At 46.0% G+C, this 22769-nt stretch overlaps 1 protein-coding gene and 1 non-coding gene across 2 annotated transcripts in view; one reads left to right on the forward strand and one right to left on the reverse strand.

Annotated features, from left to right (window-relative positions):
* The window catches only part of Dcps (decapping enzyme, scavenger), a 51574-nt gene that overhangs the window by 7111 nt on the left and 21694 nt on the right, over positions 1-22769 (reverse strand). The window contains exon 3 of the mRNA NM_027030.2: positions 4820-4965. Within this exon, the coding sequence (NP_081306.1) occupies positions 4820-4965 (146 nt within the window). The remainder of the gene's footprint in view (positions 1-4819; positions 4966-22769) is intronic.
* Positions 13112-13255, forward strand: Gm24262. Its single transcript, XR_003948474.1, has one exon. It is a non-coding gene; the product is annotated as a small nucleolar RNA SNORA48 (small nucleolar RNA).

Consider the following 22769-nt stretch of genomic DNA (forward strand, 5'->3'; position numbering starts at 1 on the left):
GCACTTAAAAGGGCTGTCCCAGAGCCTGCTTGATGGAGGCACCCAAGGAACAGCAGCAGTGCAAAGAAAACAATGGGACAGCTTAATGGAGGAGGCAAAGTGAGAAAGGGGCTGTTAGTTGGAGGCATGTATAAGGCCAGCATGAGCGATCACACACGTGTGTCGCTCTGTGGGACAGTTTGCTGGTGAGGAAGAAGCAGGTGTGAGGAAGGTCAGGCAAGCCCATCTAATTCCAAGCCTAGGAGCCTGGGCCCAGCACATCCTGCCTCCAGGGGAGAGTCAGACCAGGGGGCAGGAACCTGCATCCACAGGAAGTCCCATGGCCAGCAGCCCAGAGAAGACAGGCTGGGAAAGAAGGGAGCGAAATTCACACATATTACACAGGGTCAGGGAGTGGAAGGACTGCCCCTGAAAGCCAATGCTGGTGAGTAGTGCTTTCTAGAATCCATGGAGCTACAGCGTGACACTGGCAACAACCTGTAAGTCCTCTTTCTTCCCTGGACCTCCCAAGGGACACCTGGTCCCTTTCCATTCTTAGCTCTACACACGCGCACACCCTCTGGCCATGCTTTCCCGCCTGTCTATGCCATCCACGTCTGCACAGCACACTTCTCCATTCCTGGGCTCTATCCGCGTATGCTAATGCAGCTCCACTTGGAATCCTTTTCTGTGCTGGCAACAACGGTGGGCACATGGTAACTGGGATGCCTCCCAGTTCTCACACACCTAACACGGAGGAGCTGTGAGTCACAATTTCCAGGCAAGGAAACCTCTGCTCAGAGGCTAAGGAAAATGCCCCACTGCTCCTGGCCAGAGGACTCCAAACACTAGCAGATGCGGAGGCCGGATGCCACGGCTTGCAGATGGGCATTTACAGCCAGGTGATCTTGAAGGCTCCAGGCCCAGACACACCGCTGCCACTTTGTGTCTTTTACTGGATGTTTTACTAGGAAGTTATAAGTACTTCAGATTTCAGGAACCAGACAGAGTAACTTTCTAAGAACCCGGATACTGGAACCAGACGGCATGGTTTTCTGTCTTGTGAAGATCTGAGGTAATGTATGTAAAATGCCTACAACAGTTTCTGGCACCTAGGATGTGCACAATAAACCCCAAACTGAGCATGCTGTCTTCCACACAAGCTTCCCTCCCGTAGTGGTCAACATCCTGCCCTCGTGAATGCAGACTCCACTGTGCACTCTTCACTCTGGTAGGACCCGGGGTCACCCCACAGTCCTTCCTCTCTGAATCACCATTCTGAGCCCTGAAACCCAGCTGGAGCCTCCTCCTGAGTGGCACCTTGTCCTTCCCTGCTTTGGATCCATGCTGGTTTCTAGTCCTGCTCCATTTGCATTTGTTCAATTCGATCACACTATCCACATCCTTAGAAACATCACAGATATTTAGAGTTGGAAAAAATGGCGCAGGAGATCAAGCACTGACCACATAAGCAGAAGGGCCAATCGGAGTTGAGATCCCTAGGATCCCAATCAAAAGGGGCTGGTAGTCTATCCCAGTGCTCAGGAGACTGAGGTCAGGAATGCCCAAGGCAAGCTGGCTAGCTACCCTAGCTGAATCTACATGCTCTCAAGTCAGGAAATAAACATCCAGCATCAACCTCTGGCCTCCACAAGTACATGAGGCATGTGCACCTGCATCGGCACACATGCGCACCTACATAGATTCAAACATGTATACAGATGTGCACACACACCACACACCTATACCCATGGCAGGGAAAAATAAATGAAGAGCATAGATGTATTAAATGTACATGTGGGGCTGTCAAGACGGCTTATAGACAAGGGCACTTACTGCCAAGCTTGATGACTAAGTCTCATCCCCAGAGCACACAAGTAATCCTCTGAGCTACACCTGTGCACTATGGTGTGTGCATGTGTGCACACACATAGACATAAAATAAAACACAAAAAATAAAATGTCAAAACTTAAGAATAGAAAGCGTAAGCCCCAGTTTTAGTCCTTGAAGGGCCAGACAGAAGATACAAAATAGTCTGCTGCTGCTATTTTTAAGAATGTTTCCGGGCTGGTGAGATGGCTCAGTGGGTAAGAGCACCTGACTGCTCTTCCAAAGGTCCAGAGTTCAAATCCCAGCAACCACATGGTGGCTCACAACCATCCATAACAAGATCTGACGCCCTCTTCTGGTGTGTCTGAAGACAGCTACAGTGTACTTACATAAAATAATAAATCTTTAAAAAAAAAAAAAAAAAAAAAAGAATGTTTCCCACTGCCTGTGAACTTTCAGTCTTCTGAATACAATCCACAGATTTCCTCCCGGCCACTCAGGGCTGTCCTCACTGAGCCCTGAGTTACCAGTGCCTCGTCACATCAATACAACTTCTCTATAGTCCCTGGAACTCAGCACCCCTCTGTGACCCCAAGTCTGTACTGGTCCCTCTCACTGCATCACCACTATGCTCACATAGCCCACCAGTGGGCATGTGTCATTATCACAACTGTCTACCTGCATGTCCCTCTCCCCTGACAGTCTGTGGCCACTAGCAAGAGCTTGTCAGCTGGAGCCTCCTTAAAGCCCTGCACGGCAGATACTCAATCATACAGAGACGGCTGCCAGTTACTCGGGAAGCTTGTGTCAATCAGATCTGAAAGAAAGGAGTTCTGCTGAACTACGTTTGTTTACAAGAAGAACTGGGTAATGGTGCACAGTAAGGTAGTTACACGACTCATGTCAACTAGACGAGGGCCTCTCCTCTCGAATCCCAGATATGTACAAACAGCCCCACAGAACGCAAGTTCTAGAAGGTCCCTCTAGGATCCTCCACAGAAGTTATTTACGAATGTAGAGACACTTCCTTTCCACTCAGAAGACAGAACAAATACCCGTTTTGTTGTTGTTGTTGTTGTTTTTTCTTTTAAAGAAAGAGGGTGGGGATGTACAGATTCTGGTAGAATGCTTGCCTAGTATGAATAAGGCCCCATGTTTAATCCCTAATACCACATACACTGAGTGTGGAAATATACACCTGTGACCTTAGCATCTGGGAAAAGGGGCAGGAGGAGTAGAAAGATCTGAAGTTCAAGGTCATCTTCTGCTGCATAGTGAGTATGAGGCCAACCTGAGCTGTGTGAGGCCAACCTGAGCTACACGAGACTTTGTGTGGTTGTTACAGTTTTAAGTGTCAACTTGATACAACAAAAAAAATCACCTAGGCAGAGAGAGTGTCAATGAGGACTCGTCTAGAGCAGGTTGTGGGCATGCCTGTATGGCAGCTGTTTCTCAACCGCCTTGGAGGTTGAATGACCCTTTCAGGGGGGTCGCATATCAGCTATTTACAATTCACAATAGCAAAATTACTGTTATGAAGTATCAGCCAAGTAATGCTATGGCTGGGGGTTGGGGTGGGGGTCACCACAGCATGAGGGAGCATTAAAGGATCACAGCATTAGGAAGGTTGAGAACCACTGCTGTAGGGAACTGTCTTAAGTGATTTCACTGATGAATATGGGTGGGGCCCGCTCCCTGGGTTGGGGCCCTGGACTGAGCAAACGCTGAGAAAGCTGGCCGAGCAGTCAGCATGCAGGTACTCATCCTCTCCGCTCTTACCTGTGGGCGTGATGTGCCCGGTTGTCTCGGCTCCCGACACTGTGACTTCCCCAAAATGATGAGCTGTGGGGAACTGTGAAGCTGGAATTGTGAGCTAAAATAGCCCCACCCCAGGTCGCTTTATATCAGGATATTTTAATCATAGCAGCGGAAAGGAAACTAGGACACCTTGCCTTGATTTTTACAAAAGAGAGGAGAAAATAAAAGACCTTGATCCGAAGGAATCTGTGAGCAAACGCTGCTGGGGGGCGAGGTGGGGGGCACCGGCTGGACTGCCCGGTCTCAGCACATGGCCTCCCGAGTGGAACAACGTCTCCCGCCTCCTCACTTCTCTCCCTTACAACTGAGAGAACAGCAGCCTCCCACTTCTGAACTCAAGAGGAATGGCTGTGTATTCCCACCTAAGAATACTCTCTACCATGTACCCCTGAGTCTGGAAGGAGGATAAAAAGGGCCCAAAGAGAACGCCCGTGAGCGACAGTGGGGAGCCACTGAAGCCAGTGAGTGGGCAAGGAAGTGACTCATCAATATGCATCAATCATATTTAACTGTGAGTAGCCACATGGGGCTAATTCCAGGCAGAGGCTCTGGTTGGCACTGGGCCTAAACCCAAAGAACTGCCAGGATATCTGAGCTAAGCATCCTGTATCTGGCTCAGCCACATCACTCTGTCACCTTTGTATACACAGGTCTATACTAAACACACACTGGGGACGACAGAATACAGCCTGCTGTGGAACGAACACAAGGGGGACTGAGTGACAGGAAGTGTTCGCTCCAAGACTTGGCTCCTGCAGGCTGGATTGCTACAGGAAAGACTAGGGGGATAAGAGGCTGGATCAAGGTCATCTAGCCCAACAGAAGGCTTTTACCCACTCACAGATCTTTAGTGAGGACACAGTCAGAGGCTGTCCAGGGCTACTACAGAGCAGATAACATTTCCCCGGTGAGATGGACTTCTCAGAGAACATCAGTAGCAAGCCCCAGTACCTCATAAAGGGCAAAAGATCACAAAGCCTGCACTGACTGTCCTGAATAAAAGGGCAACCAGCCCACACCAGGCAGCTCTACCCCACAGAGTCCGTCTACACTCCTCTTTGCAGCCTCACAGTCACACAGACTGTCCAGGCCCTTGGGTATTTGTGTACTATTTCTGGGACGACCCCAACAGGGGCTTGCGAAAAGACAAACTAGCTTCAGGACAGTGTATGAGACTTGGCAGTCAGTCACCTGGATGCTAAGGCTCTGGGATTCCAGGTAGGGTAAGGTGATGGTCCTGTAGTCATCTCCAGTCTCTCGGATCAGGCGGAGGTCCTGACGCATGTATTTTTGCAGGTGTTTCTCTGTGGCAGGGTACACCACAGTTGTTTTTATATCTACAACAACACAGCACAGTCTGATTAGAAAGTAAGACCATTAAATTCACGAGGTAAGCAACATTCATGGCCAAAAAAAAAAAAAAAAAAAAAAAAAAAGCTTTTACTCTTGGTTCTCTGGCCCCTCATGATATTAAACACATGTTTCAGGCACAGTGAGTGACCAAAAGTTTCTCACTTCTTGTATGCGAATGGCTAGGCATGTGGCTTTCTGGATGCAAAGCAGGCAGTATAGCTTGAGTCTTAGTGGCTCCCTTAAGTAGCTTAGTGGCTCAGTGTGGACTCTGGAGCCAGGCTGTCTGGGCTTAAGGCCTACCCGTGCCTGCTTCTCACTCGCTCCGAGTAGGACTGTGGCTCCCAGTTGGGAATTTGGTCTAGTTACTTAACTTCTGTGTTACCATCTACCAAGTGAAGACAGCAACAGTTCTTATGTTATATATGAAGTGAGTCAGTTACCTGAGAAGCTCTTAGAGCAATGTCTGCTGCTTATAGAGCACTTCAGAAGTGCTGATGGGGTAAAGGCACATGATAACTTGAATTTAAACCCACATGGTAGATGGAGAAAACCAACTCTTGCAAGCTGGTCTCTGACCTCTGCACACACTGTGGTAACACAAATAAGCACACAACTCGTTAGATGTTGAATCCAGGTTTCTCGGGTAGCACCATCAATGACTCTGGCTTGGATGGCTCTATGGCGCAGTGTACTGTATCGTGTCTAATTCTGCAGTAGCCTAGCCTCAGCTTGGATGCTAGTGTCCCCTTCCTCTGGAACAATCAAATGTCTGTAGAGATTTCCAAACCATCCTTCGGAATGTTAAAAGTGTTTGAATTGTAAAGACTGTGGGATTTTTAAGCTTGTAAAATATTTTATATTGCAGTGTTATTAATCTGTGACCTTGAGGACAATCAAGAAAGGAGAGGCTATAGCTTAACAGTGGTGCGTGTGTCAAGTTGACAATGAGTCAATTGTGCTAGATAGTTTTCTAGCCTCAATTGAGAGAACACCTCCATAAGATCCAGCATTTTCGTAATTAGTGATTGATGGGGGAGGGTCAAAGTGATGCCACCCCTTGGCTGGTGGTCCTGGGTTCTCAAAGAAAGCAGGCTGAGCAAACCACAGGGCACAAGCCAGCAAGAAGAACCCCGTCGTGGCCTTTGCATCAGCTCCTGACTTCAAGTTCCTGCCCTATTTGAGTTTCTATCCTGACTTCCTCCCATGATCAACACTGCTGTGGAAGTTTAAGACAAATTATCCTTTTCCTCTCCAACTTGTTTTTGGTGATGGGTGTTTCAACAAAGCAATAGCAACCCTAACTAGGGCAGAATGTTTGTTTATTTGTGTGTCTGTCTAATTGATACACTTTCACTTTGTAGCCTAGGGCTGGCCTAGAAATCACTAAATAGATCAGGCTGGATTTGAACTTGTGGAGATCCTGCCTTTGTCTCCCAAGTGCTAGAATATCAGTTTTAATAATCAAGAAATCCTGAGCCCAGTGTGCGGGCTCACACTCTTAGTCTAAGCAGGCAAGATCTCTTGTGAGTTTGAGGCCAGTCTAGTGTACAGAGTGAGTTCCAGGGCAAGCCCAGACTGTTACACAGAGAAACCGTGTCTGGAGGGGTCGGGGAGAAATCCTATAATTTTCCTGAGCAGACTACATTCGAATGCTCTGGTCTAGCACCACCTGGCTATGGTTAGGTCACTACTGTCGATAACATGTGGCACAGCTGGTGCCTGAACAAAGGTTACTGGGGGAGGGAAGGATGGTGACCTGGTGTTGCAAAATCAGCTGGATGTTTCTAAAGAGCCCCACACGCTTTCTCTGTGGGACTCAGGTCCGATCATCCAGGGAATAACATTCCCTGAGACTTACATCAGCACCCAGCTGCGAACCAGCAGCCTGCACTTTCACACTGGCTCTGAGGATGCAGATGGTTCTCCTGTACTTGCGTGAATGAGAGGGAGAGCGGTGGGAATTCAGAGCTCATCCAGTGTGCTGCTGAGGACACAGCAGAGGCAAGACTGGAACAAAGGCCACTTTAGCTTGAAGTGGTCTTTCAAGATGGCAACCCAGTTCTTCTAAAGCTCGGTTGCCATATGCAGGTGACACACCAAGCACACACCCATTCCATCGCCTCTGAGACAGGGTGGCATGGTGGAGAGCCCCGAGTATGGGATCAGAGTAGCCAAATAGTTTACCTTTTCTGCTGGGTGACCCTGATCATATGGCCTCTTAGAGGCTCAGATTGTTCGACTGTTAAAAACGGTGAACACAAAAGCTGCCTCTCAGCTGCTGTTAGCATTGAGTAAAGCATGCCGTCTGGATCACCAGGGGAGTTAAGTCTCATTCTCTGGACCTGACCCTGGAAATAAGGCACAAGATCTTCACAACCTTCTGGAAAGAAACTCTTGCTTTTCACTCTTCACGACTCTCTAATAACCCATGGTCAGACACCAGGCACATGAATCTCAAGAGCCAAGAGACTTTGTAAAAGAGACTGAAGGGCACCCTGGACCTTTCCGGGGCCTTGAGGAAAATGACATAACATCTGTAGTGCAAGGTAGAGGATGAGAATAGAAGTTTGGGCCGAGTAGCCTGGGTACAACCCCGGAGTCTGCATCCACTGGCTGTGTGATCAAGGGCAAGCGGCCAACCCTCTCTGTTGCTCAATTTCTCTCACCTATATAACTGACGGTGATAACGGCACTATGCTGGCAGTGTTGGTATGAGAACTACACCAGCCAGCGGGTGGGAGACATTCAGGAACTTTCTCACACACCGAGAGAGAGAGAGAGAGAGAGAGAGAGAGAGAGAGAGAGAGAGAGAGAGAGAGAGAGAGAGAGAGAGAGAGAGAGATATGGGCCTTGGCAAGGGAACTCTCTCAGAGTTGGGGAGAGATCCTGGAACAAAGAGGAGGTTGACACTGGAAAACAGCCTGATTCAGCTGGCAGAGGACGCACGGCCCAGGGCAGGTAGCCTGGGGCTCCTGGGGTTCCAGAGAGTGAGCCCTAGTCTGCCCAGGCTTGTCAAGGATCTGGCCCAGCCACCCAGGGTGCAGGGAGACAGGAATCTCACCGAGCCAGCCCTCACCTGTCCTCCACCCACCTCAGCATGGAGAAACCCCCCAGGCTTTGGCCTTCCTTCCCCAGAAGCTGCTGGAACCCCACAGGGGTTTTTGGAGCCCTGCATGCTAGTGTGAGGCCACAGCCCAGTTAGTTCATTCACCCCCTTTCCTGCTGCACCCACATTTGGGCCACCTCCCGCTGAGTTGACAAGTGCTCTCTCTCTAGGCACACGGTTACAGTTCCCACTGCCAGCCAGATCCCCACAGCAGGGATTCTTGAAGCTTCTTTGCCTCCCTTGGATTTCAGGTCAGCTTGGCAGCCTGGTCAGAGTCTATGGCCCTCCTTTGTCTATTCTCCCCCTACCACTGACTTACCACACAGTTTTCCTGTCCACCTTCCCATGAGAACAAAAAGTTCAAGAACACATTTCACTTATTTATTCTTACTACTCATCCCTGGCACCTCATATGGTAGACATTCAGTGATTACCGCACAAATGAATGCATGAATTTGGCTCTTTTTTTGGATTTTAAACCTTGAAAGAACATTTGTGTCCCAAATGGAATAAGATCTCTTTGTTTTATAAATAAATAAATAAACAAACAAACAAACAAATAAATGTTTCTTTCGCAATGCTGCTTTCAACTGCCAGCCTCCAACCCACTGCCAGAGTCTCACCTGCCGCTGAACTTCAGGAATGTGGTCAAGAGCTGAAGACCAATAAACACACAAACATCTGTTAAAAAAATGCTGGGGAACAGGAGACCCCTGTGCAAGCTCAGTTTCTCTCACTGGCCATTCGACAGTTACACAGGACCAACGCCCTCTCAACCCCACTGCTAATGCAGACTCCAAATCAATCACAAGGAAACCCCAGCACATTCCCAAACCCCAAAGCATTCCCAACGTGAGTGGCTTTATTACTCTGCCAAAGAGGTCGGCTTTAAGGGTCTAATAGTGCATGCCTGCAGTCCATCATTTGGGAGGCTGAGCCCAGGGATTTGAGGTCAGTGTAAGCAATATAAGGAGACCCTGTCTCAATAAGCAAAACAAAACCCAAATGTTAAAGCTAGAAGAGAGGAAAAAAGGCTGAGGAATTGCTCCAGAGGAGAGTAAATGGATGTAACTGGGGGGTTGCAGTGGATCCTATGTGGGACAAGAGTCCTACTTTACATGAGACACGGAAATAGGCACAGTCAATAATGAACTGCCTGTAACTCCTGCTTCAGTGAGACCCGACACTTCTGGCCTCTGCAGGCACCTGCACCCACATTTGCATACACACACATTCATTCTCTCTCTCTCTCTCTCTCTCTCTCTCTCTCTCTCTCTCTCTCAAAAGTAATAAAAATTTCAAGTGTGAGATTTTTTAAAATTAAGTTTTTCCATTTCCATACTTGTATCCACAGCAGCACTGTATCTAAATGGAGGGGGAAGGGAGACGGAAGTCTTCGTTTGTCTCCACTACTTTCCTTGGGACACGTGTGTTATTGCTGTCCTTTCACTGTTTCAAAGTAAGAGCTTAACAAAACAGAAGTGTCACTATCCTTCAGAACCCTGGCTTGAGTTACTAACGTGAGTTTATAACTAGACCCCATGTTAAGCCAGTACATGCAGTAATTCATTTGCTTCTCACAAGCCAAGTGCCTGGGTACGGCAATGATCCCACTTTACACAGGACACAGATACAAAGGCCTGAGCAGTCCTGAGGCTCCGGCCACCATAGTGGAAGCCTTGTCTAGCCACTAGGCAAAACGGCTTGGAGGCCTCTCTGGCAAATGCCACCAAGCGAGTTGGCTTGACGGAGCACCTGCTCTGCTTGGCATGATCAATACCCCGCAGCAACCCTACCACCCCAAACCTTTCCTGTTTGTGTAGCTTGAGAAGCAACAAGGAATTCCCCAACCGCACCCTCCTGCTGGCATCCTTTAAAAGACCACACCAGGACAACCTTATATTTCCCCCAAACCCACCCCCTTGAATGTTCACAGTGTAATAAACAATTCCACGGTACTCCTTACAAAGGCTCCTGCCTGACATTTCTTAAATTTTGTTTAGTTTGAACCTAAGCTGAACTTACGGACGCTGAGTGAGTCAGGTGGTTCTTGCTCTGCATTTCTCACTCCTCCCTGCCCCGACCCCAGCCTCTGGTCCCATAGAGCCACCACTGGAACCCCTTGCCACTTTTTGGCTTTTCTCATTCTTACTTGACTTTTGAGGTTTGCTGTCACTGCACTGGCTACTCTTTCTGGAAGATAAGATTCATCTCCGGCTGGTCCTCTACCAAGTGCATATGCACACACAAATACATGTCTGGCAACATGCATGCTTCTCAGAGGCCCCTTCCCTTAGCAACATCTCAGGTTTGATAAACTGATATACAAGGCTACTGTTGTTTTTCCTTGTTAACACAATTTCTAATGTTCAAAATTAGTAATTAGTTTTGTTTTTTTTCCCCCAAGACAGGGTTGCTCTGTGTAGCCCTGGCTGTCCTGGAACTCACTCTGTAAACCAGGCTGGCCTGGAACTCAGAAATCCGCCTGCCTCTGCCTCCCAAGTGCCAGGATTAAAGGCATGCGCCACCACTGCCAGCTCGTAATTACTTTTTACATCATTAATTTTCTGTTAAGATCATCTTATCAAGAGTTTGGTCAAGAGTCAATGGTCAATAAACACACAAACATCTGTTAAAAATTATGCCTGGGAACAGGAGACACAAATGCATATCTTCCACAGGCCACTCAGTGATTATCTATGAAAACTATACCCTGCCTCACCCTCACTGCTAACGTAGACCTCAACTGGATGACAAGGAAACCCCAGCACACTGAAACCCAGGGGCATCTCAAAACCCACTTTCCTGTTTACATAACTCTTTAGACATATGGAAACTCATCGGGCACATGAGCAATGAAGAATATGTCTTCCTGGAGCCTCTGCCTTCCCCTTTGACAGCAACTGGGCAACTGGAAAGGTGGTCTTCTGCTTTTATGATTATTTCCTTTTTGGCTGAAGCAACAGTCTTTAAACTTCAAGTTGCCATTACTTTTGAAATTACTTCTTAGAATTTTCATTAGAAAAAGTATACACATATTTTCAATTTTCTACAATAACTTACCTAGTAAATCAGTATGCAGAACTTAAAAGCACATAGAAAGGAAACTATTCAGACATTAAAAAGATAAAACTAAGGGGTGGGGGCTGGAGAGAGATCAGCAGTTAAGAGCGCATTCTGCTCTTGAGGAGGACCAGTTTGGTTCTCAGCACCCATATCAGCCAACTCACAACTGTGTGTAACTCCACAGGACTGGATGCCTTCATCTCAACCCAACAGCAAATATGCACAAACCTACACACACAGAGACATTCACATAATTTAAAAAATAAAAATAAGAGTGTGTAGGATGGCTCTGAGCTCCATTCCTGGGACCCACGAAAACCAACCCAAAGTTGTCTCTGTCTTCCATGATACCTTCTAGCAGGCCACAGCCCCACATAGACAAATATGTGCACAAACTATTTTAATGTAATAAAAATTAAAAAACAAAACAAATCTTAAAGGCTGGGTGTGGCATTACACAATTTTAATCCTGGCACTGGGGAGGCAAAGGCAGACCTCTGAGTTTGTGGCCAGACTGGTCTACACAGGGATTTCCAGGTCAACCAAGGTTACATAATAATACCTTGGAGGGGCTGGGGGGTAAAACAAGCCCATATGTGGCTCAGTAGTTGTATGCTTATCCAACATGCTAAAGACTGTGGATTCAATCCCCGGCAAAACACATACACGAATGCACACACACACACACACACACACACACACACACACACACACACACGAGTAGTACATGCTTGCACTCTCAGGGCCTCTGGAGGCTAAGATAGGAGAATCATCATGAGTTTTAGACTAGTCTGGCTGTCATAGCAAGACCCTGTTTCAATAAGACAGGAACCAATACAAAAATGAAAATATGTCTTTTGCAGCAGCAATACTCACAGAGCTGGAGGACATCTCTGTTGCCAACACCCTAAGCAATAGTCCGCTTCTTACGTTCCTGGGTTTCTGCAGTTACTCCAGGTCATGTACCCACATCTGAAGACCTGGAAATAGGAGCCTTGGGAATCTAGGTTTTTCTTAAAAGTCATTAAAGTGGAAGAACACAGGGATATCCTCTGAGCCAAATCGCTATCATCTTTAGGAGTTCAGCTGGGCTTACTCGACAAAGATCATTATAGCTGGGCTCTGCTGACTGTTGAGTTCTGTCCTGGGAGGAGAGCACAGGGAGTCATGGATCCTTACCTAAGCGCCCAGCCACCCTTTCAACCAGTGTGAGTATGCAATTCTGTCCTAGTTGTGCAGGCCTTAGAGTCTTTGGGAAAACTAGAGGATATAGATGGAAAGGAAATGGGGAAGGGTCTCCATCCACAGCCAAGGGAGTGTGACCATCCAAGTGTGGACCTTCCGGTGTGACTACTTTAAAGTCACCTGCACTCCTGACTGTATCCCTCACTGTCTGCTCTATAAGAAAGCACAATAAACTCAGTCATTGGTTCCCCCAAAGCTCACTCTGCACCTTGACTTGCGGTAGGGACTGCATGAGGAGAGGGTAATCACTGTTTATGTCTCCAAGGGAAGGGAGGAGGAGAGAGAGAGAATAAGCATAAATGTGATCAACATACATGGGCTCGGTAGTTTTATGTCAACTTGACACAAACTAGAGTTATCTGTAAAGAGGAAACCTCAATTAAGAAAAGGTCTCCACAAGATCGAGCTGTGGGGCATTTTCTTAATTAGTGATTGACGAGGGAGGGCCCAGGTGGTGGCGGTCCTGGGCTCTATAAGAAAGCAGGCTGAGAAAGCCTTGGGGAGTAAGCCAGTAAGCAGCATCTCTTTATAACCTCTGCATGAGTTCCTGGTTCCTGCCCTGTCTGGTTTCCTGTTCTGACTTCCACTGATGATGAACAGTGCGAAACTGTCCCGGTCCAAGTGTAAGCTGGAGAAATCCTTTTCTCCCCAGCCTGTTTTTGGTCATGGTGTTTTTATCACAGCAACAGAAACCCTATCTAAGACAGTACATTCCCTCCTGGCAATGGGCAAAGAGACACCTTGTTGGTGGTGGTGTTCTTACATCAGTCAGGGGCAGAGCAGATGGCAGTCCTTTGTTCATCCTAGCTTGATGTCTGGCTTGGCAGCCAAAGCTGTTTTATGTCTAGGATTCATAAAAATCAAATCAAATCAAATCAAATCAAATCAAATCAAATCAAATCAAATCAAATCCAGGTAGGGAAGCACGGGAGGAGGAATACAGAGACCTGTGGACCACCATGCTACCCAAAGACCTGCCCTCCAGCACACAGCACAGGCAGGCCACAAGGCACCTACTTGCCTCCATATTAGCAGAGATGGAGAATGCCACCCGGGATCCAGCCTCGTGGCCAACCTGCAGCAGGAGCTACCACAATGTGTGAGTATGTGGTGGTCAGGTGGGAGAGAAAGAGAAGTTGAACAGTTTGAGCATTATGAAGAAAGGTGGAACTGGAGACTCAAGGGCAGAGAGGAGTAGCTTGTTGTGAATGGCCAGCCCCACCACCGGGGACCATGCTGGGTCTGTGGTTGCGGCAGCCACTAGGGACCATGTGGATGTCCAGAGGCTGTGCGAAACTGTCCCGGCCCCTCCACAGCTGCAGTGCTCAGGAGAACAGGCCCTGCACCTTGACCAGATAGCACAGTGGAGCTGGCTGTCGTGACAGGGGTGTGAGTGAGTCAGCCCAGAGAGCGTGTATGGGAAAGCTGACCCCACCACTTGTCTCCTGTGGGTGGCATGGGAACAGAGGTGATGCCCCACCCCTCACCACTTCTGGCAGACGGGAAAACTGCCCACGGGGTCATGAGCTGGGGAGAGCTAGCCCTGCCCTTTACCAGAAGCAATATTCGGGAGAGCTGACCCTGAACCTCACCTGGGCTGCACAGTAGGGCTGGCCCTGGTCAAAGGGGTGCAGGTGAGCTAGCCCCAAGGATGAGAGCGAGCTGGCCCCACCACCTGCTGCAATCTGAAAAGCTGGCCCCAGGGTCATGAGATCAAGTAAGCTGACCCCACCACTTGTCTGCCATGAGGTGGCTTGAGTCCAGGGGTGATGCCCTCCCCTTGCTCCCTCACTACCTTCCGGCAGTCAGGAGAGCTGGCTTTGGGGACATGAGAGCTGGGGAGCTAGCCCTGTAGCACTCAGGAGAGTGGGCCCTGCACCTTGTCTGCACAACACATTGTAGATGGCCCTGATGGAGAAGACACAGGTTAGCCAGCCCTAAGGATGTGAGCATGGAAGAGCTGGCCCAGCCTTCCAAGACTGCAGCATTTGGGAAGTGGGCCCTCTGCCTTGACAGGGAACAGTGCAGCTGGCTCTGGAGGTATGGGTGCAGCAAGCTGGCCCTTAGGGCAGGAGAGCAGGAAAACTGACCTTGGCTCCTGCTGCTGATGCCATTGGGTGACCTGACCAGAGCAGTGCTGGAGAACTCACCCTGGTGGTACGAAAAAGGAAAACTAAGAAGGCTGACCAGCTCAGCTATCTCACACAGGCCCAGATTCAGGGCTCTGAGATGGCCCACACCCAAATCTAAATCATCTGCAATAGGTTGGGACATGTAAAAGGGACAGTCTGGCTGACCCAAAGCTGTAAAATGCGGAAAACAACAGGATAACTGAGAGGAGTCCCAAAGAGGATCCAATATTGATGGTGTCATAAATGCTGGAGATCTTGAACCAGACTCATTGCAATGAACATTTTGCAAGTAAAGGGGGAATGTACTGTGGGACACACTGTGACACACTACAGCTTCCATCATGAGATATTTCCTATGCTTTGATTTTTGTTTGTTTGTGTGATTTTTGGGGGGGTGGGGGAGTTGTTAAGGGTGAAGGGATATGAAGGGATGGCAAGATGAACAGGATGGGGATGCATGATGTGAAACTCACAAAAAATAAAATGCTAACAACAACCAAAGAATACACTATATACATGTGTAAGAATGTCCTAAAGAAGATCATTATTTTGTCTAATTAGCATAAGTTAATATAACTTTTGTTGTTGTTGTTATTTTTGGAAACAGTATCTCACTGTATAGCTCTAGATGGCCTGGAACCCACTTTGTAGACCAGGCTAGCCTTAAACTCAGAGAGCCACCTGCCTCTAGTTAGTTAGCATTAAAGGCGTGCACTAGCATGCCAGGTACAAAACAAATTTTAGCACCAAAATTTACATCACAGATATGCTGCATCTACCATTAAAATTATTCCTGTTTTGAAAAATACATGGAGCCAGAGGCATATATACCATTTAAATAAGAATAAATTACTATTATTGTTTATTATTATTATTTTGAGAAAAGAATCTTGCTATGAAGCCCTGGCCAGGTTGGTCTCAATCTCAAGCGATTCTCTTGCCTCTTTCCTCCAAGTATTGGGATTACAGGCATGTGGCACCACATCTGCTAGTTATTCTTGTTATTGTTCTGCTATACTGGAGAAATATTGAAGAATGAACCCAGAATCTCATGCATGCCAAACAAGAATTCTATCACCTCTAACCCAACTCATTGTTTTTAAAGCTGATTTCTATTAGTCAATGGAAGAAGACATTATATTTTGAACAGCTTCCCAAATAAAAGGATTAAAATACCTCCTGTTACTATTGTTAACAGTATAGAATCATCAAATTTGTAAACTGGGACATCTTAGCTTATGCTGGTAACAGCACGCAATGACAGGGACTGTGAGGAACGGATGTGGCAGCAGTCCCAAGATGGCGCCCGGGACTGCAGCTAAGTCTTATGACTTGCACCTGACTTCCTCATACATCTGAAAATAAGCCTTGACCAGCGTGAGAGCTGCGCAGGCGCACCATGATGCTGGTGGTGTAAACAAGTCCATATTTGGTGGAGACATACCCCTACCGCCCTGATTGGCTAAAGCTACGTGCCTGGTGAGGTGGCGTGGCCTCCTGCCGTGAGTGGATGGGGGGGGGGGGGGGGCTGAGAGTATATAAGCAGACCTCCCTGGGTGCCCGGAGTCCCCGTAGCAGCATCGAGGTGTTCCTGCAATAAAGGCTGTTGAGAAGAATCCAACCGTTTTGTGTCTTCCTTGCCGGCCGAGGTGGGCGCAACAAGGGACTGCCTGCAGTAGTCTGGGATGGAGACATCTCAGAAGCCCACGGCAGCTCCTATAGAAAAGGATGGCATCTAGGACCCTGAGAAGCAGGAGACACATCCCTCCAGGGGACCCACCATCGGGGACTGCCTGCAGTAGGCCAGGATGGAGACATCTCAGTAACCCACAGCAGCTCTTTGTAAAAAAACAGTTGTTCCCATTTCTCCTAACCTTAGCCCTGGACAACAGCTGTATAGATTTCATTTGTGCACGACTGCTTTTCAGTTGGCTTGGTGTCTATTATATCTGACTTTCTTTTTTAAAAAAATGTTATTTATTATTATACATAAGTACACTGTAGCTGCCTTCAGACACACCAGAAAAGGGCGTCAGATCTCATGGGTGGTTGTGAGCCACCATGTGGTTGCTGGGATTTGAACTCAGGACTTTTTGCAGTCAGTGCTCTTACCGCCTGAGCCATCTCTCCAGCCCTATATCTGACTTTCTTATTTCTTTCTCCTTCTGCTCTGGTGAATTCTGTGAAACTAGATGTTCCTTGATGTAATGATTTTTTTTTTTCAAGACAGGGTTTCTTTATGTAACCCTGGCTGTCCTAGAACTCACTCTGTAGACCAGGCTGGCCTCAAACTCATAAATCCCCCTGCCTCTGCCCCTCAAGTGCTGGGATTAAAGGCGTGAGCCACCACTGCCCGGCTGATGTAATGATTCTTAAACAATTAAAAATTGAGGCATGGGACATAACACAGCACAGTCCTAATGGCCCAGGTGCATGCTGTGTGTTCTCATCTTGGTAACAATGCAATAACTGTACATTGGCAGTTCCGGGTTAATGCTTGACTTGCAAAGAAAGTTTGAAGAAATTATTAGAAAATGAAATAGAGCCAACATTGGGACCCCAAGAAAGAAAGAAAAAATCCTACTGAAGTTAGGAAACGAGTTTTGCATAACATTATTTTTCAATTTCTTTTTTTTTAAATTAGGTATTTATTTCATTTACATTTCCAATGCTATCCCAAAAGTCCCTCCCACCCTCCCACACCCACTCCCCCACCCACCCACTCCCACTTCTTGGCCCTGGCGTTCCCCTGTACTGAGGCATATAAAGTTGAGTTTTGCATAACATTTGAGAGTGGTTCCTGGATAAGCAAGTATAGACTATGTAAAATCTTATATTAGTAAAACTAAGTCAAAACACTGGGACTCTTAGGAGAGTCACTGTGTGCAATGTGCAGAAGCAGAAAGCTAGTGAAACTATTGAGTGAAGGATTAATTGGATTCTTTCTGGCCACTGCCTGGCAGCTTTGCCCATGTCATTTATCATTAGAGCTTCACAAGAAAATGTAAGTAGCTGGCCTTGGAGCTCTGAACTCTGAAGTATAATAAGTTAAAGTTTAAATAATGATAAGTTAGCAATTATTATTATCTTGGCTATAGGCCTGGGAATAGGGAAGCTTGAAGGTTTGGGGAACAATTGTAATTCTTGATTCTTTGTGGGACATGGTTATTCTTTTGAATTTGATTTGGCAATGAATGTACAATGTCTTTTTTTTTTTTTTACCTGCTTTTGGAGTATCAATAAAAGACTTGGGCAAGAAAAAGGTGAGCGAGCATGAGAAGAATGTGTGAAGAGTGAGTGAACAGAGAATATGAGGTGTGTGTGGAGAGTGTGTGTGTTTGAGCGAAAGGAGAGTACATGTGCTGTATGTGATATGTGTGAAGTGTGTGAGAGTGAAAGGGGAATGCACAGAGGTGTGTATGAGCGTGAGAGTTCAAGAAAAGAAAAACACACAGGAGAAAAGCAGAGAGGACAGGAGAATGCAGAGTGTGTGCAGCCTCAAGCTGCGAGCCTATGAGCCAGAGAGAAAGAGAGCAGAGGATGAGAGAGAAGAGAGAGAAACTTTAAGCCTTGAAAAACTGTCAGCTTGTACCCAAAAAGTAGTCTGTGTATATTTATGTATATTTATTATGCGCCTTCCAGATATCCCTGCTTCCTGTTGAGAACTCCGATCCCATGTCGAGGTAGGACCCCGACAAGCTTGTTTCTTTTCCTGTATGTAAAGCTGGATATCTTCATCAGCACGTTGAATGCAAACAAGGAACATTAATCAGCCAAAAAAAACTCACATTTTCTATGTGCAGCACAGCCACCTGACTTGTGAATCCTGGGGTAGAGCCAGGGAATCTGTACATCTAACAAGTTCCCAGGTGGCCTGATCCTGCTGGCCCAGGGACCACACAGAAAGATAACTGGGCAAACTCAAGTCGCTTCTACAGTGGTGGAACAAAGAGATAAGTCTGCAACTTGGAACATCTCAACATATCCTTATTCTGTTGTCACACTTTGGAATTTGGCTAGGGATATAGACAGGGCTCAGAGGGCAAGGATGCTTGCTGCCACATCTGATGACCTGAGATTGAGTCCCACAATCCACATGATGGAAGAAGAGACTGGACTGCGACTTCTACATGTATGCCGTGGCAGACCAGTACCCTTCCTATGCTCAAAATAAATAAATAGGTATGATAATAATAAAGTAAATCCGGGGGAGCCAGAGAGATTGCTCAGTGGCTAAGAGCACATACTACTCTAGTAGGGACCAGAATTAGATTCCCTGCATCCATGTTGGGCAGCTTACAACCACCTCTATCTCCAGCTTCAAGGGACCTGATGCCTCTGACCTCTGCCAGTACCTGCATACACATGCACAGATAGACACAGACACACATATACAATGATTTCTTTTAAAATTTTAAACTTTAAAAAGTTGTTAATGATCCTGCCTATAACTTCAGGAGAAGACTTCTGCTTTACCAGAGGCCATGCCAGAACTAGGGACCCCAAGTAAGATACCACCAAAAGCACCACAGCCCCCCCCCCTAGCCCCACCCTCATATTCTGGCCAGCCCACCACTCAGGCAGGAGACTCCTACTTTATTGGAAGCCACATAAAGAACCCCAGATGGCTAGAAGCCAGTGTAAGAACACAATCAACAACAGGCAGGGCAATATGATACCACTGTAGCCCAGCTAACCTACTACAGCAAGCCCTGGATACTCCAACACAGCTAAAGCACAAGATAATGACTTTAAATCCAATTTTATGAAGATGATAGAGGTCTTTAAAGAGGAAATGAATGAATCCCTCTTAAAAATCCAGGAAAATACAAACAGATGAAGGAAATGAATAAGCTGCTCAAGATCTGAAAATGGAAATAGAAGCAGTAAAGAAAACATAAACTGAGGGAATCCTGGAGATGGAAAATCTAGGCAAGTGAACAGGAACTACAGACACAAGCATCAACAACATTATACAAGCAGTGGTTGAGAAAAATCTCAGCTGTAGAAGAAACAGTAGAAGAAATTGACAAAAAATAGTCAATAAAATACTTGCAAATCAAATCCAAGAACACATCAAAAAGATCATCTACCTTGAAGAAGTAGGCTTCATCCCACAGATGGAGGGATGAATCAATATATGAAAATATCAGTTCAATTCACCATATAAACAAACTGAAAGGGGGAAAAAAAACATGATCATCTCATTAAATGCTGGAAAAGCCTTTGACAAAATCCAACACCCCTTTAATAAAAATCTTGCAGAGATCAGGGATACAGGGGACTTACCTAAACAAAATAAAGGCAATATTCAGCAAGTCAATAGACAATATAAAATTAAATGAAAAGAAACTCAAAGCAATTCTACTAAAATAAAGAATAAGATAAGGCTGCGCACCCTCTCCATGTCTATTCAATATAGTACTTGAAGATCTAGCTAGAGCAATAATACAACTAAAGGAGATCATGGGGATATAAATTGGAAAAGGAAGAAGTCAAAATATCACTATTTTCAGAAGATGTGATACTATGTATAAGCAATCCCCAAAATTCTACTAGAGAACCCCTATAGCTGATAAACACCTTCAGGGAAGTAGCTGGATACTAATTAACAACAACAACAACAGCAATCAGTAGCCCTCCTATCTACAAATGATAAAAGGTCTGAGAAAGCAATCAGGGAAACAACACCCTTCACAATAGTCACTAATAATATAAAATACCTTGGAGTAACTCTAACCAAGCAAGTGAAAGATCTATATGACATGAACTCCAAGTTTTTGAAGAAAGAAATTGGAGAAGATATCAGAAGATGGAAAGATCTCCCATGCTCATGGATCAGTAGGATTAACATAGTAAACATTCTCATTTTACCAAAGAGACACCATGACATGACCAAAGCAACTTTTATAAAGGACAATACTTAATTGGGGCTGGCTTATATTTTCAGAGGTTCAGTTCATTATCATCATGGTGGGAAGCACAGGAGCATCCAGGTAGACATGGTGCTGGAGAAGGAGCTAAGAGTTCTACATCTTGATCCAACTGCATCCGGGAGAGACTGTCTTAGAGGCAGCTAGGTGACACAGTGATACACTTCTTCCAACAAGGCTCCATCTCCTAATAGTTCCACTCTCTGGGCCAAGCATATACAAACCACCACAGGTTCATCAATGGAATCAAATCAAAGACCCAGACATGAATCCACACACTTATAGACACTTGATTTTTGACAAAGAAGCCAAAATATACAATGGAAAAAATTACGCATTTTCAACAAATGGTGCTGGTTTAGCTGGATGTCAGCATGTAGAAATATACAAATAGGTTCTTATCTATCCCCCTGTACAAAACCTAAGTCCAAGTTGATCAAAGGCCTTAACCATAAAACACTGAACATGATAGAAGAGAAAGTAGGGAATATCCTTAAACATGTTGGCACAGGAGACAACTTCCTAAACAGAACATCAATAGTGCAGACAGTAAGATCAACAATAAATGGGACCTCATGAAACAGGAAATCTTCTGTAAGGCAAAGGACACTGTCATCAATAGGAAAAATGGCAGCCTACAGGATGGGAAAAGATCTTCACCAACCCACCATCTAACAAAGGGCTAATTTCCAATATACATATATAAAGAAATCAAGAAGGGCTGGTGAGATGGCTCAGTGGGTAAGAGCACCCGACTGCTCTTCCGAAGGTCAGGAGTTCAAATCCCAGCAACCACATGGTGGCTCATAATCACCCGTAATGAGCTATGACTCTCTCTTCTGGAGTGTCTGAGGATAGCTACAGTGTACTTACATATAATAAATAAATAAATGAATCTTTAAAAAAAAAAAAGAAATCAAGAAACCAAGAAACTAGACATTGACAAACCAATTAGTCCAATTTAAAATTGGGGTATAGATCTGAACAGAATTCTCAACAGAGGAATCTCATGTGGCTGAGAAGCACTTAAAGAAATGTTCAACATCCTTAGCTGTCAGGGAAATGAAAATCAAAACAACTCTGAGACTCCATCTTACACCTGTCAGAATGGCTTAGATCAAAACCACAAGTGACAGCTCATGCAGGCATGAATGTGGAGCAAGAGAAGCACTCCTCCATTACTGGTGGGAATGCAAACTTGTAGAGCCATTTAGAAACCAGTACGACAGTTTCTCAGAAAACTAAGAATCAATCTATCTCAAGACCCATCCACACCATTCCTGGTCATACACACCCAAAACCACAAGGACACTTGTTCAACTACATTCATAGCAGCTTTATTTGTAATAGCCAGAAACTGGAAACAACCCAGATGTCCTTCAACCGAAGAATGGAAAAAGAAAATGGTACATTTATACAATGAAGTATTATTCAGCTGTTAAAAACAATGACATCATTAAGTTTACAGGCAAATGTATAGAACTAGAAAAGATCATCTTGAGTGAGGTAACCCACACCCAGAAAGACAAACATGATATGTACTCATTAATAAGTTGTTATTAGCCAGAAAACACAGGATAACCATACTACAATCCACAGACCCAAAGAAGCTAAATAACAAGGTAGCCAAGGGGAGATGCTTGAATCTCACTGGGAAAGTGAAATAAAATAGACATCCAGGATGGATAGAGGGAGGGAACTAGGTGGGAAAGGTGGTAGGGAGGGAGAACTCCCAGTGATCTATGAGGGTGACCCTAGCTAAGACTCCTGGGAATGAGGGAAACAGAACCTGAACTGGCCATTTCCTATAACCAGGCAAGACTTCTACAATTTGTCCTACCTACAAGATGTGCTGGGGTAAAGGTAGCATAGAAATTATGGGAGTTGCCAGCCAATGACTGGTCCAGCTTGAGATCCATGCTAAGAGAGGGAACCCACCCCTGACACTGCCTTGAGGACCAGGACCTAGAGGCTGGATAGCCCAGAGACCTAGAATAGACAATGATTCCTAATGATAGTCTGCTATAGATGGGTGTTTAACCCAATTGTCATCAGAGAGTCTTCATCCAGAAACAGATGGAAACAGACCCAGAGGCCCACCACCAAACATTAGGTGTAGCTCAAGGTATCCTGTGGAAGAAGGGAGGAAGGACTGTTCTTACAGTTGGGGGTCAAAGGATAGCACAAGAACCCGCAGAATCAACCAACTTGGGCTCACAGGACTTCACAGAGACTGATTCGATAAGTTTGGAACCTGCATGGGATTGACCTAGGCCCCCTACATATGTGTTACAGTTAAACAGCTT

This window comes from Mus musculus, chromosome 9 (assembly GCF_000001635.26).
Source record: "Mus musculus strain C57BL/6J chromosome 9, GRCm38.p6 C57BL/6J".
Classification (NCBI taxonomy): Eukaryota; Metazoa; Chordata; class Mammalia; order Rodentia; family Muridae; genus Mus; species Mus musculus.